The sequence below is a fragment of the Talpa europaea genome (assembly GCF_964194135.1).
Source record: "Talpa europaea genome assembly, chromosome: 4".
NCBI lineage: Eukaryota > Metazoa > Chordata > Mammalia > Eulipotyphla > Talpidae > Talpa > Talpa europaea.
Window position 1 is genome coordinate 60,539,915 of NC_140070.1, and position 15,173 is coordinate 60,555,087.

General features: G+C 37.1%; 1 protein-coding gene across 1 annotated transcript in view; it reads right to left on the reverse strand.

Moving 5' to 3' along the window:
• Nucleotides 1–291: 291 nt before the first annotated feature.
• Nucleotides 292–15,173, reverse strand: part of WWTR1 (WW domain containing transcription regulator 1) — a gene marked incomplete at both ends in the record, with an annotated part of 129,727 nt that continues 114,845 nt past the window's right edge. The window contains 3 exons of the mRNA XM_084231406.1: nucleotides 292–476; nucleotides 5,301–5,413; nucleotides 7,295–7,428. Coding sequence (XP_084087532.1) covers nucleotides 292–476; nucleotides 5,301–5,413; nucleotides 7,295–7,428 — 432 coding nt within the window. The remainder of the gene's footprint in view (nucleotides 477–5,300; nucleotides 5,414–7,294; nucleotides 7,429–15,173) is intronic.

Genomic DNA, 15,173 nt, shown 5'->3' on the forward strand with positions numbered 1-15,173 from the left:
AGAAGAAAGAAAAACAGAAGCAACTCTGCATAATCAGTTCTGCAGAAACAATTTCGCAAAATCTAGTTGCAGGAACGCAAGTTTGCAAAATGGTAAAGAAAATATTTGTGTTTAAGTTGTTACTGCCAATCAAATCCAGGCAATCACTAAGCTAGCCGCATGGAAAGGAGGGAGCATGAGTCATGAGGCAGGAAGTGGTTCACCTGCTGAAGTCCTCTGCTCCCTCGCATTTTCCAAGAGGCCCAGGAAATGTCAGGCAGGTCACACTGCATCCAGTTACAACAGTACTGACTACAGCCAGGTTAGAAAGGGTTCACTTTTGTTCAAAGCAGACTCTACATCATTGAAGAGGGGGATCAGATCTTCAGATTCCAAAGTTCCTAGGTCAACGTTTGTTCCTGGAAGACAGTCAAGAAAATCAGAGAATCGGGTCTGCTGAGGATTCATGTTCATGGGCGTTGGTCCTGTGTTTTCTCCTGTAAGGAAATGAAAGGAAACCATTTTAAATGAAAGGAAACCATTCTTGAAAGGAAGAGGACAGTTCGAGTATGAATATAACTCAATCTTCATTTTCACTGAGCCTAAATTTAAAGAGATTCTATTGCTGCAGGTCTAAAATGTTTCATCTCTGCAAAACTTTAACTACCATGTTACTGAACTGAATTAGTGGTGTTCACTCATAAAAGACTCAGAGATGTCGTCTGAATCTTGGCAGATATGATCCAGAGTGGATAAGTCCAGAAGAATTGGAAAGAAGCCGTGAAGGCATTGTGAATCTATATGACCAGCATTCTAAGTCCTTCCCATGACAGCACCATGAGAAGCTGTTCTGTGAAAGATGGAGAAGTCTGCCTTTAACATTACACAGAGCTAGAGTCTAGTGATTTCACTGTAGGCTTTTGTTTGCCTATATTCTCCTTCTATATGTTCAAAGACAGAAGCGAGGAGTTGCTTTTAACCAAGGTAACCACTTTTTAAAATGCTGACTTCATTGATGTCTCTCCAGATCATTTGTAAAGTCTTTTATAAAGTGGTTTCTGCATAATGTTCCCCTCCCTCCACATATGCAGACGTCCACATCTATCTTTCCCACAATACAGATGAGTCACAATGCACACAAACACATTAAGGTTTGAAAAGTCTTGCAGTAAGAAATCTGTTTCATTCTGCTTAAGCTACTATATCCTAAACCCATTTGATAACCTAATCCTACTTGGACAGAATTTACACCATAATAGAAGTGGAATCTGCAGAACATAACTGAGAAAATGCCATTCTAGAAGGAAGTCGAATGTATGAGATGACATTAAATATAGAACATATGATCTCTACCAATGATACTACAGGGGAAAATTGCATTGACCTTTGTGCAGGAAATTTGTTTTTTTGCTAAGACCTTAGACCCCTCTTAAACTTGTCTGGCCCTCAGTTTATCCATCTGGAAATTGGGATTGTAGTACTTTCTTTACATATAATATCTGTCACACATCCATGGCAATGGGTGTCTTTCATATATACAAATTTATATACATACACAAATAATTCTTTGCCAATTGTGCTGAGAGAAAGAAAAACCCAGGAACACAATCAATATTAATTACACAATATTAGAACAACAGATTAATTCAAACAGGCCAGATAATTTTCTGAAATACTTAAATACAGAAATACACATAAAAGACTGGGGCACTTTTATAGCTAATGTGAGTTTTTACCACAACGTCATTTTTAAGAAACTTGTTATGTTAGTCACAAGAAGACTTCTTGAAAAGCATCCATAGAAACTGCACAATTCTGAACAAAACTAGAGAAAATGAATTTTTCAAGGAGAGAAATTACGTCTTTCTAAAGAGATGAAGGAGAAACAATCAAACTTACATTTTGGAGAAAGCAAAGCTGAATAGCTATTCTGTAACTTATAAAGATATTGATGACTCTTTGGCAATACGTTATAGTATTTTTCATTGCAAAAGACAGTAATTTGAAAAAACAAATCAAGTTCAACAATGTGACCTCCATGTAATTTACAGGTATTGAAAATCAACATCAAAATAGAAGAGAAAGTCCAAAAGTTGCTTTTTTTCTACTGACCAGAGTGTATCTCATAGAAATGAGGCCTTAAAATTTCCAGTTATAATCACTCATCTCTACTGTTTCCATTTTAACTTTCTAATGACACAATACATTTTTTAGCCTAACGAAACTCTCTATATGTCTTTCTATAAAAAAATTCTTCTTTTCCTTTCTTCTCACACATGGAAAAAGCATAAAGAAACTGATTAAGGCTAGCAATTTGTTAGCAATTAAGGCTAGCAATTTGTTACAGTTAGCAATCTTAAAATGTCTCTCTTTAGAGCAACTTTGCACAATCTCAGTAATCTTTTTGGTCTTTGCAGTTTGATGTATTTAAAATGTAGGAGACAAAAGCCAAGCAATTCTTAAAATGGTGTGATTATTACAGAATACTGAAGAATATTGCAGAATGATGGGTTTCTTCCCAGCCTTTGCTCTTGCTATTTCCTTTACACTATCCTCATATCAAATCCAACCGTTGCTTCCATATATGTTTTGCAAAGGGGAGGGGGGAGAGACAGTTAATTCACTCCCATTTTGCAAGTTGTCAGCAATCTACCAGACCTTTTCTAGCCATACTTGAATTCCACCTACTTGAATTTTACCTTGCTTCATCTGCTACTTTAATTACATTTCTTCCCTTGGGAGGGTTTGATGCTGCTTCCTATAAAATCTTCACAGAGATGACCCAAACCTCAAAGGGCTGAGACTCACTTAACCAGTCTAAGTTGGCACCCTAACATTTATCAAGTTCACTCTGCACCTACTTCAGCCTCTTAGGAGAAGAGAGCTCTGTATCAAGTTCTATGAGCACATAATTCCTCACAACGCCGTGAGAAGATGGGAGTACTCCCATTCTGTAGATGGGAAATGGTTTTATCACCTACCCAAAGACATACCACAAAGTGGAGAAGCAAGTATTCACTCAGGTTGTCTGTCAGCAAAGACTATGTTATTTTTAGGGCATCCTTAATTCCATGTTACAGCTTCAAAACATTCCCTGTTTACCTACTGGACATCATTTTATTTTATTTTATTTTTAAAGATTTATTTATTTTATACAAGAACCGGGGTACAGGCCAGATGCAAGGGAGGGTGAGAGGATTCACCAGAGATAGAGCGGGGAACAGAACAGGCAGACTGATGAAATACACTGCTGAGGGGAGCCGCGGGCGTGACAGGAGAGGTCTGCCGCACCATATGGGACCCTCGCTGGCCGGCTGGGATCGAATCAGTGCTGCAGAGGCTGCGGACAGTTTCACAGCGTGGCGCTCAACTGCCTGCACCACCAGGGGAGGCCCTGGACATCATTTTAATAAAGGCTTTTTTTGTTTGTTTGTTTTTGCTTTGAACATTTTTTGGAAAGGGGAAACCACACTTCTATTTGATTAAGAGAAAAATTTTTATAATCCAGAGGTCCTTTATTCCTTTTTACACATCTCTCATGTCCTGAATTCACAGGGTGTGGGTTCCCACAGCTCAGGCTCCTGTCCTCGGTCCTCACAGAGTCTGCTTCCCTGAGTGGAGCCGGCTGGCGTGTCAGTGGAACCCAGGCACCATTCTCTTTGGTTTCCTTTTTTCCTAATCATTTTCTGTCACGCGCTTCAGGCAGCTATCTCAGCTCTTAGAGTGCTTAATATGCTCAATATGAGCATTAATTCTTTTGGCAAGAATCTTGCCCTTGTTTGTTTACACAATCAATTGCATGTCAGGTAGTGTTATAGACTTTTCCACTGTTGCCATGGTAACATTTGTGTGGCACTCTGTTTTGAACAGTACCCATCCCACTGATATCTACACCACCACCTTTCTTGTAGATCTGCATGTATGTGGCCAAAGGAACAACTCCATGTTTTCTAAAAGGTCTAGAGAAGATAGAGTGGGGGGCATCTCCTTTTTCCCATTGTGTTGGTCATTTGGTGACTTTACGAAGATGGCAGATCCAGCTGAAAAGCTCTTTTTTTTTTTTTCTCTTTAAATGTCATGTTTAGATTCAAGACTCTTGGTCAGTCTGTGCAATTTCTAAACATGCAGATGAGGTCTGAAGGAAGATTCCAGGCAAACGCTCTGACATGCTGTACTCCTAAGCTTCCTGATTGAATTGGACTTAGGTTTCAGGAATAATTTGCCTTCAGAGTACAGAGAACAGCCATCTAGGAGCAGAGTGCAACACACATGGGCTGCAGACAACAACAATGGGGAAAGCGAATATTTTCATCACAGAACAACTAATTTCCTCTCTTCAGTGATAGTGCAGGAGAACTTGCATGAATAACGCTAATAGTAGATACTTCTATTGACATTTATAGTATATCTTCTGGGACTTTAGGATTTTCATAATAAAGTCTAGATTTGAGTAATAAAATAAAATTCAAGTTTTGCAATTAAAAGTCCTCTTGACAAGAAAAGAAAAGGAGAGGTGGTAACACAGAAAGAAGCCTGCTGAGGGCCAGCCTGCAGGCTGGTCAGGCTGGGGATAATGTCACTGACTCTCCTTTATTGCTGAGGGAGCTTGTTGTTACTATGTTGAGACTTGGAGCTGATAATTTAAAATCCTCGGAGTTGCTTAATTTTCTTTTCTTTTTTTTTTTGGAGTTGCTTAATTTTCTAGATACTCCCTAGCACTGCACACACCATGGTATAGTAATGTAATTGTGAGAAGAGACTATATGAAATAAGGATGAATTTTAAAAAGGAGAAGGAAGAGAAGGAGGAGGAAAGCAGAATTTAAAATCTCTGTCCATATATAAAGTTTTATTTGTATAAGCTACCAGGAAGGGACCAGAATTTATTAATAATGCCAGTGATTGGGTGTTTTCAGTTGTAATTTTATTTTGTTGAAAGTAAGCATTTCTGGGGACTTCCCTGGTGGTGCAAGAGGTTGAACACAGCATTACGAAGCTATCTACAACGTCTGAAGCATGAGTTCTATCCCCGGCCAGAGAGCTACCCGCATGGTGCAGCAGATCTCTCCTGTCTGGCCCGTTGTTTCCCTCAGCAGTGTATTTCAGTCAATCTGCCTGTTCTGTTCCACACTCTGTCTCTGGTGAATCCTCTCACCCCCCCCCCACCTGTGGGCTACACCCCAGTCCTTGTAAGCATAAATAAATAAATCTTTAAAAAAAAAAAAGTAAGCAAGCATTTCTGGTTGGATGTGAAAAGTAAGCTGCCCAAAGATATGATTTCAAATGCAACCACACTGCAAATCATTGCAGACTTTGTCCTACCTGTGTCCATTTCATCCATATTGTTGAGAAAGTCCTCTGGGGTGGTAGGGACACTGTAACACCCCAAGCCCAGGCCACTGTCAGTGCTCTGTTCCCTCGAATGATACGGCCCTCTGGAGAACAAAAGATGGACAAATGTCAGCATGAGCCACTAAAGATATTTCAAAATTAATACAGTCCTGAAAACTCTAAATTATTGTAGTTCTATCATTCTGTCCAACTCTCCTGGTAAGGGAGGGACAATGCACCTCCTTTTAATTTTGAAACTCCCAATATCAATGAAATTAATAAGTTATATGCAAATAAACCTGACATACATAGTAAATTGACATTGACTTCCTTTTTGCCTCAAAATAACAATTTGAATAATGTTCTACATATTATATCACTTATGTAAAATTAAAAAATAGGCAATAAGAAATATGCAATAAGAATAGGCAATAAGATATATGAAAATATGTGTGATGGACACACATCAATTTCTGAAGAATGTTGCCACAAGAAAGTGAAGAATAAAAAGAAATTACTTCAGTGGTGGGGCATGGATTTAAATATTAATCACAATGTTTTATTTATTATAAAGATAAAATTGATAAAATATGGCAAATCTGGATGTTAAATGCACAGGTAAATCTTACATCATCTTAATATTTTTCTATACATTTGAAATCCTTTTACATTAGCAATTTAAAAACTCCTTTCCTTCATTGTAGTTGTTGTTTGTTTTTGTCTGGCTCTATTTTTAATAACTGCCATAATTATATTTGCTAATTTGCCAGAAGCATCTATAGGGGAGGGAGAACAAATACGGAAATAGCATACTGCACATTATTTAGAATTAAAAAACACATTTAGGGTTGACAAATAATACTCATGAAGATAATTTTTGCTAAATTATCTTTTATTTCTACTCCTATGTTTCACATTTTAAAACCTCATCTCTTTGTTTTGACTAATTTTTTGTTGTGAAACAATTTTAGATGCACAACAGAAGATGCAGAAGGAACAGAGAGCTCCCGTGCCCAATCCCCCAGTCTCTCCAGTGGCATCTTACACAACTACAACTACTGTTATCAAAACCAGGAAATTGTGTAAGATGATTAAGTTAGGCTTATTTAATTAACCTTATTTCATTTCATCATAAAAACCATTTCTTTTTTCCCTAATGGCCATATGACATGTTTTTACCTCCCTGTTAACTATAGGAAATCCTAAGATTCTTCTAAATAATTGCTATACAATGCCATCCTATCGAAATTATAAGTTCATTCCCATTTTTAAATTATTATTCACATCACCAATTTTCTTAAAAATAATTTTTATTTAAGCAAAATTATTTTGTAACATTATGCAGGTTCAAGTGTATAGTGTTATAAAGCAACATCTACACATACTCCATTAAGTTGACCACTAAGGGTCTAGTTTCCATCTTTCACATGCAATGGACCTCAACTATGGATTAAAAAAAAAGGCAGAAGGGATTATGCTCAGTGAAATAAGCCAGAAGGAAAAGAAAAAATATCGGATGATTTCACTTATAGGACGAATATAGGGGAAGCAAATAGGGATCAGGAAAAAATATGTAATGAAAATATATAATAATAAATAAGAAAGCAAAATTAACAGGCAACTATCAATCAGAGACATTCTGCAGGGGGAGGCGTCAGGATCAAAACAGGGGAGGGAAGAGCACAGGGACTATGGTGATGGTGCACAGGTGAACTGGTGGTGGGAATTTTGCAGGGACTACACCTGAGAGGAGAAAGCAAACACTGTACAAAAATGAACAATGATGTAAAATATATATAAATTCATTCACTCATTCATTCATTCATTCATTCATTCATTTTAAAATAGATGGCGTCCTCTGCTTTTACTTTTCCACCTATCTCTCTCCTAGTTTCATCCCCTTTTTCCATCATAAACAAAGACCCATTATACTGTAGACCACATAACAAAGAAAGCAAAAGTAGGTCCCCAAAATGTTAACTTACCCATTGAGGAAAGGATCGGAGCTATTATTAGAGATGGATCTCATGTCTGAGGTCATGGCAGGAGGGTTGGCAGCAGCCTGCACTGTTGTCAGAGTATCGGCTTCCATGGGCAGCTGTCTGCAGAGGGCAGCTTCCTATGGAAATATAACAAAGGAGGCAAGAGTTATTCACACATTGTCACAAGGATTGGAGAAAAGAATACTTCACAGGAAAACTTCACCATATACAAAGCACTTTGCGTTCATTTCTGTATGTCAAAAGTCATTAGTGTTCTTTCTCTTACAGACATCAGTTCCCTTCTCACAAAGATAGTAAGTTCAGCTAATATTTATCCTCAGGGCACTAACTTTGTGACTACCTCACCCATGTAATTGTTTAAACAGGCAAATCATACAAAGGTCTCTGAAGACACTTTTTCAGAGATGGGCTATTTTTATCCTCGGTGCTCAGAAGAAATGTACTCAATCAAAATAATCAGATAAATCTGGACTTGCAGGTAGATTGGGTATTTGCTATTTACATGCCAGTGAAGCTGGGGGTTGAGTTTAGGCTCTACACTAAACAGTTCCACATCAAAAGCCAGGACAGCAAAACAAGCAGTGGAAAAGTTTGTTGTCAAACTTTTTTTTTCAATATGATCAATTATTTTGTTGACCTGACTAAAATGGCTGAAGGTTAGGGACCCAGGTGAATGCAATCCAAGTCCCAATGATAATGAACTGTTGATAGCATGTGGATTTCATTGGCAGAGGTTGTAGTATATTTTTTAAAACTTGGTTACTTTGGCAAGGAGAGCCTATCTAAAAAGTTACGATTTTATCTACTACAATTACTTTCTCTAGGTGTATAACATCCACGGAATCTCTCCTATTTTGACAAACATGAACAGGAAAGAAATTCTTCTCAAATTTGCTGCTGTATCCTGAATAACTTTTGTTTATAGCTCGCACCCAAAAGAAAAGTTAGGCTCATCCCATATGCGTAGCAGTTTTCCACTTTCCAAGCTAAAGTCATAGTGTCACCATCCCTCAAATCCCCAAATTATTGCTACAATGGCAAAAAGAACATTTAGAAACTAAATTACAGCATCTTTGTTAGGTCTCTTCTAGCTCTCACATGCTATGATTTTGGAGATCTGTTGTCTAGACAAGCCCTAATGAAGTCATCTGCTATAAAAACTTTGGGTTACTAGGGTTCATTGTACTGTTACTAGGAGTTATTGTAGCACAACCCATGAACCCTGGGAAACCTGATCGATAAGAAACTGCATTGTTAACTTATAGTGCAATAAATACCCAGGCTGGAAAGGGCTCCTGGGTCACTTCTGTTCACCCAAATTTAAAATAACCAGAATAGGGCCTCCCCTGTGGCGCAGAGGTTGAGCGCTGGGTTGCGAAGCTGCCTGCAGCCTCTGCGGCGCTGGTTCGATCCCCGGCTGCTCCCCGGCCACCCGAGGAGGGTCCCACATGGCGCGCAGACCTCTCCTGCCACCTGCTGCTCCCCTCAGCAGTGTACTTCAGTCGTTCTGAGAGAGAAGAGAATTCTCTCACCCTTCCATGCTTCTGCCTGTACCCAGTGCTCATGTAAGTAAATAAATAAATAAATCTTTAAAAAAAAAAAAAGAAAAAAAAAACCCAGAATATTTAACAGAAATCTTGTTCAGTAAACTATAAAAAGAAAACAAAAAAATGGAAATTTTTTAAAAATGTGGTTTTAGTCTATAATTCCAATCTTGGAAGTTCCTTGTGAATATATTTAGAAAAACTGAATTGCTTTCTGATAAATGTTTTTATTTATTTTTTAATAGCCAGACACTTTACTATAGTGGTCTATTGTTTATAGTAGGTTTTGGGGGTGGGGGTGGGGGTGGGTGGGGAGAATGAGGCCAAAACTGTCACCGATATAGGTAATAATGAAGGAATTGGCTTAAATCTGCAAGAAAGTGAGCCTCCGAATATACCAGTCCACGCATCAATTACATCAGTGCTAGTGTTTCTAAAGTATAGGATCTCCTCCATCATGTGTAGTCATCACAGCATACCCACTGCCAAAGAACCCATAATCCTTCACCACAGTTCACTATGCTCTCTCCCTATGCTGTTTGCACCCCTCCAAGTCCCCTTTTGGATATTTGAGTTCTAAGGTCAGCCTTCAAGTGTTCCTTTTAGAGTTTGTCTTTGTCTGATACTTTGTTTGGTTTCTCTATGTTCCACATGTAAGTGACATCATTTGACATTTATCCTTCTCCTGGTTTGTTTTGCTTATCATAATCCTTTCTAGCTCCAACCATGTTTCCACAAATGGCATGAGTATCTTTTTTGATTGCTGAATAATATTCCATTGTGTATATATACTATTCAGTACATCTTCTTGACCCATTCATCTGTTTTGGGACACTTAGGTTGTTTCCATAGCTTGGCTATTATAAATAGTGCTGCAATAAACATAGGAGAGCAAGTTTCCTTTTGAATTAGTATTTTCATATTCTTCAGGAAAATACCTAGGAGTAGAACTGCTGGATTATATGGCAGGTCCATGTTTAATCTTTTGAGAAACTTCTCACTGATTTCCATAAAGACTGTAGCAGTCTACATTATCACCAACAAAGTAGGAGGGTTCCTTTTTCTACACACCCTCGCCAGCACTTGTTGCTGCTCTTTTTTGTATGGGCCATTCTCACAGGTGTGGGTGGGAGCTCACTGTGATTTTGATTTGCATTTTCCTTATAAGTGATGATGAACATTTTTTTCATGTGCCTACTGTACGTCTTCTTTGAAAAAAGTGCCTATTTAGCTCTTCTGCCCATTTTTTGATTGGATTATTTTTGTTAATATCTATGAGCTCTTTGTAGATCTTTGAAATATCTTTGTTAATATCTATGAGCTCTTTGTAGATCTTTGAAAACAGTCCCTTGTCAAATGTATGGTGTGCAAAAATTTTCTCCATTCAGTAGTGTGCCTCTTCATTTTAGCTACAGTTTTGTTTCCTGTGCAGAAGTTTTTAGTTTGATGTAGTCTGGTTGTTTATATTATATTTTGTTTTCCTTGCTGCTAGAAATGAATCTTCAAAGACAGCAATGAAGCTTCTGTCAGAAAGTGTTTTGCCTATGTTTTTTCCTATGTATTTTATGATTTCAGGTCTCACTTCCAACTCTTTTATTTACTTTGAGTTGATTTTGTGTATATTGTGAGATGGTGGTCTAGTCTCATCTTTTGCATGTGGCTGTCTAGTTTTTCCAGTACCATTTATTGAAGAGTCTTTCCTTGTTCCAGTATATATTTTTGGCTTCTTTGTCATACATAAACTGTCCATACCGGTGTGTCCATATAAGTTCATTTCTGAGATCTCAATTCTTTTCCACTGGTCTGTGTGTCTGTTTTTGTTCTATAACCATGCTGCTTTAATTACTAAGGCTTTATATTATAGTTTGAAGTTTGAAAGTATGATAGGTGTGTTTGTGGTTCTATATGAATTTCAGTAATGTTTGTTCCATTTCTTCGAAGAATGTCATTGAGATTTTTATTGAGATTGTTTTGAATCTGTATATTGCTTTGTGTAGGGTGGCCATTTTGACAATGGTGAGTCTTCTATGAACAAGGAATTTCTTACCATTTCTTTGTGTTTCTTCTATTTCTGTTAATGCTTTAGAGTTTTCTTTGTATAAGTTCTTCACCTCCATTAGGTTTACTACTAAGTACTTATTTATTTTTTTGGTGAGATTGGAAGTGGGATCATTTTCTTAATTTCTTTGCCTTCTAGCGCGTTGTTTGCATATAGGAAGGCAACTGATATTTGTGTATTGATTTTATAACCTGACAATTTGATTTATTATTTCAATTTGTTTTTTAGTGGATTCTTTAGTGTTCCCTATGTATATTATCATGCCATCTGCAAATAAATAACTTTCTTCTTTTTTCCCAAGTTTTGGATTTCTTGTATTTCTTTCTCTTGCTTATTTGTTCTGGCTAAGACTTCCAATACTATCTTGAATGAAAGTGGACATCCTTGTCTTGTACAGACCTTATTGGAAAAGCTTTCAGCTTGTCACCATTGAGAATGATGTTAGCTGTGGGCTTGTCATATATGGCTTTTACTATGTTAATACATTTTCCATTTATTCTGTTCTTCGAGAGTTTTCAACATACATGGATGTTGAATCTTATCAAATGTTTTCTTGGCATCTATTTATATGATTGCAAGGTTTTTATCTTTCTTTATGTTGATGTGGTGAATTACACTGATTTTCAGATGTTGAGGCATCCTTTTGTCCCTGGTATAAATTCCACTTGGTTAGAATATACTGTCCTTTTAATGTACTGTTGGATTTGGTTTGCTAAGATTTCACTGAGGATATTTGCATCTGTTTTTATTAGAGGAATTGGTCTCTAGTTTCTTTTTGTGTGTGTATTGTCCTTACCTGATTTTGGTAGTAGAATAATTCTAGCCTCATAAAATGTGTTTGAAAGTATTCCTCTTCTCTCAAGTTTTTAGGAGGATAGATTCAGTTCATCTTTGAAGGCTTGGTAGAACTCACTTGTGAAACCATTCCGTTCTGGAATTTGGCTTTTGGGCAGAGTTTTGATTACTGTTTCAGTTACTGTGCTTTAGATTAGTCTGTATAAGGTTTCTATTTCTTCCTTATTCAGTCTCAGATAATTGTACAATTCCACGAATTTGTCCATCTCTTCTAGGTTATTGAACTTCTTTTTTTTTTTAAAGATTTCTTTTATTTTTATTTATACAACAACGGAGGTACAGGCCAGATGCATGGGAGGGCGAGAGGATTCACCAGAGAAAGAGCAGGGCACAGAATAGGCAGACTGATGAAATACACTGCTGAGGGGAGCAGTGGGCGAGTCAGGAGAGGTCTGCTGCGCCATGTGGGATTCTCGCCGGCCAGCGGGGATCGAACCAGCGCTGCAGAGGCTGCGGACAGCTTCACAGCATGGCTTTTCAACTGCCTGCGCCACAGGGGAGGCCCCTAGATTATTGAACTTTTGGCATATAAATACTCATAGTAGTCTCATTATCTTCTGAATCTCAGCAGTGTCTGTTGTGACTTCTCTTTTATTTCTGATCTTCATTATTTGAGTTTTCTCCCTTTTATTCTTAATAAGCCTTCCTGGATGTTTATACACAGACACACACACACACACACTTTTTTTGTTAAAGAACAAGCTTTTGTTTTCATTGATCTTTTGACCTGTCTTTTAGATTTCTATTTTATTTATTTCTTCACTAATTTTCATTATTTGCTTTCTTCTTGTGGCTTTTGGTTTTGTTCGCTCTTCTTTTCTAGTCCCTGGAGATGAGAGATAAAGTTATTTATTCGAGCTCTTTCTTGTTCTTTGATATGGATCTCTATTGCTTTACATTTCCTTGTATTACTGTTTTTATTGTATCCCACAAGTTTTGGATTGTTATGTCTTCATTGTCATTTCTTCTTTGATTTCCTTACTAATCCAATAGTCCTTTGGTAGTGTGTTGTCAGCCTCTATGTATTAGAGGATATCTCTGCTTTCTTATGGCATTCAATTTCCATTTTGATACTTCTATGGTCAGAGATGATGTCTGGTATGTTATCAGTATCTATAAATTTGTTGATACTGTCTTGTGACCAAATATGTGGTCAATCCTGGAGAACGCTCCATGAGCACTGGAAAAAAAAATGTATATTCAGCTTTTGCGGGAGGGCCCCATAAATGTCTATCAGTACATTTGGTCTAATTCTTTGAGTCTATTGATTTATCCATTTTCTAACTTGTTGATCTGTCCATTGGTGAGAGTGAGATGTTGAAGTCTCCTAACACAAATGTGATTTTTCCAATGTTTGTTTTCAGAGTTGATAGTAGTTGCCTAATATTTTTTGTGCTCTTTCAATTGGTTGAGTATACATCATCTTCCTGATGATTATATAATGATTACTATTATATTCTTACTTACAGTATATTTTCAATTTTCTGCTCAGTGATTTTGTTTCTCAGGACATTTGTGATTTTGAATTTTCTTGCTCATCATTGACCTGCTTTTCTGTGTTTTCTCTGTGTTCTTTGAATTTGTTTATCATGACAAGTTTAAATTCTGTATCTGATTGAAAGGACAGATCTTCTAAGTCTTTGTTACTGTGTTCCAGAAATTCACTCTCTTTCTGTGTTGTACTATTCCCACGAGGATTCATGACCATTTGTTGTGTTTTTCCATCCTCTCGTTTTGTTTTCAGGGTCATGTTGATGTGGGTGGGGCTTCTTTTGGTGTGACATTATCTCCATCCAGCCTCACTTCGGCACTGGACCAGGATCCTTACTGGTGGGTCTGGGGGTTGCTGGTGCCTGGAAAGGGACTCTGGACCTTGGCTGCAGACCTGTGGCACCTCCCATGTGCTGGGCTGGGCATACAGGCATACAGGAATTTTGCATTAGAAATTTTATTCTCCTAACAAAGTTTACCTGAAGGCCTCATATAAAAGAGTGGGGGGATTGGTCCTGGAATGAACCACTGAGTGTCTGCCAGTCACAACTCTTTAAACACACTCACCTACCCATAATTTCCAGTTTCTTATAAGCTGTAAAAATAAAAATCCTTTGAGCAATAACCTGCATTATCCAAACACTCAATTCTAACTAAAATATTATATTCCCTAACTCTTCTGAATAAATGTGAGGCTTATCCCTAAACAAACATACTTTGAAACATTCAAACTGATGAGATGGCTGCATTTCTTTAGGTTTAAAAATTTGTATCACCATATAGCTAAAGAATACTGGCTGAATTTGCAATTTGCAGGTGTTCTGAATTTAAATACAATAGAATCATTTCTGGAACATCATTGTATAAAAAAGACATACAAATATAGAATGGTATGAATTAATGCTCATCTGTAATGATATGTAATTTGAAAATATGTCAAAATTATAAGTACAAATATCAGAAGCTAGATATGCAATGCATATGTCTGTTTTCCTCCTTATTTAAATTACTCTTGGTGTATTTCAAATAGATATAATACAGATTTTTAAAAGAATGCTGTGTGTGGCTAAGTATTAATAAAAATCAAAAGCACTATTTACAATAACCAAAATGAAAGAACCTCTGCTATATTGGGGAAGACGTTTCATGGTGCCATTTCACATCTGTTCCCTCTATTTTTTTTTTTGTATTTTTAAATTTTTAAAAATTTTTATTTATTTAATATTTTATTTTCTATAATTAAGTCGTTTTTCATTTTTGCAAAATGTATGCATTTTCATTTTGGTTATATTCCCCATACAATTGCACCCCCCCGTATTTGACCCTAATCCTTCCTCTCCTCGCCCCCCGCCCCTAGAGTGTCTCTGGTTTATAGTTGCTTGTTTATTTTCATTTTTACTTTGTATTAATTAGTCTTTTTCCTAGTTCCTTATTTAGGTTTTCTAAATTCCTGCTATGAGTGAGACCATCGGTATTTTTCTTTTTCTTTCTGACTTATTTCACTGAGCATGAACCCTTCTAGTTCCATCCATGTTGCTGCAAACTGCATGTGTTTATCTTTTTTGAATGCTGAGTAATATTCCATCATGTTCTTGATCCAGTCATCTATTTTTGGGCATTTGGGTTGTTTCCATAGCTTAACTATTGTAAATAGTGCTGTAATAAACATAGGGGTGCAGGTGCCCTTTGGAATTAATGTTTCTGTGTCGTTTGGGTAAATACCTAGGAGTGGAATTGCTGGATCATATGGAAGCTCTATGTTTAGTACGTCAAGAAATCTCCACACAGCTCTTCATAGTGGTTGGACCAGTTTGCACTCCCACCAGCAGTGCAGGAGCGTTCCTTTTTCTCCACAACCTTTTGTTATTGCTAGTTTTTTTAATATGTGCCATTCTCACTGGTGTAAGATGGT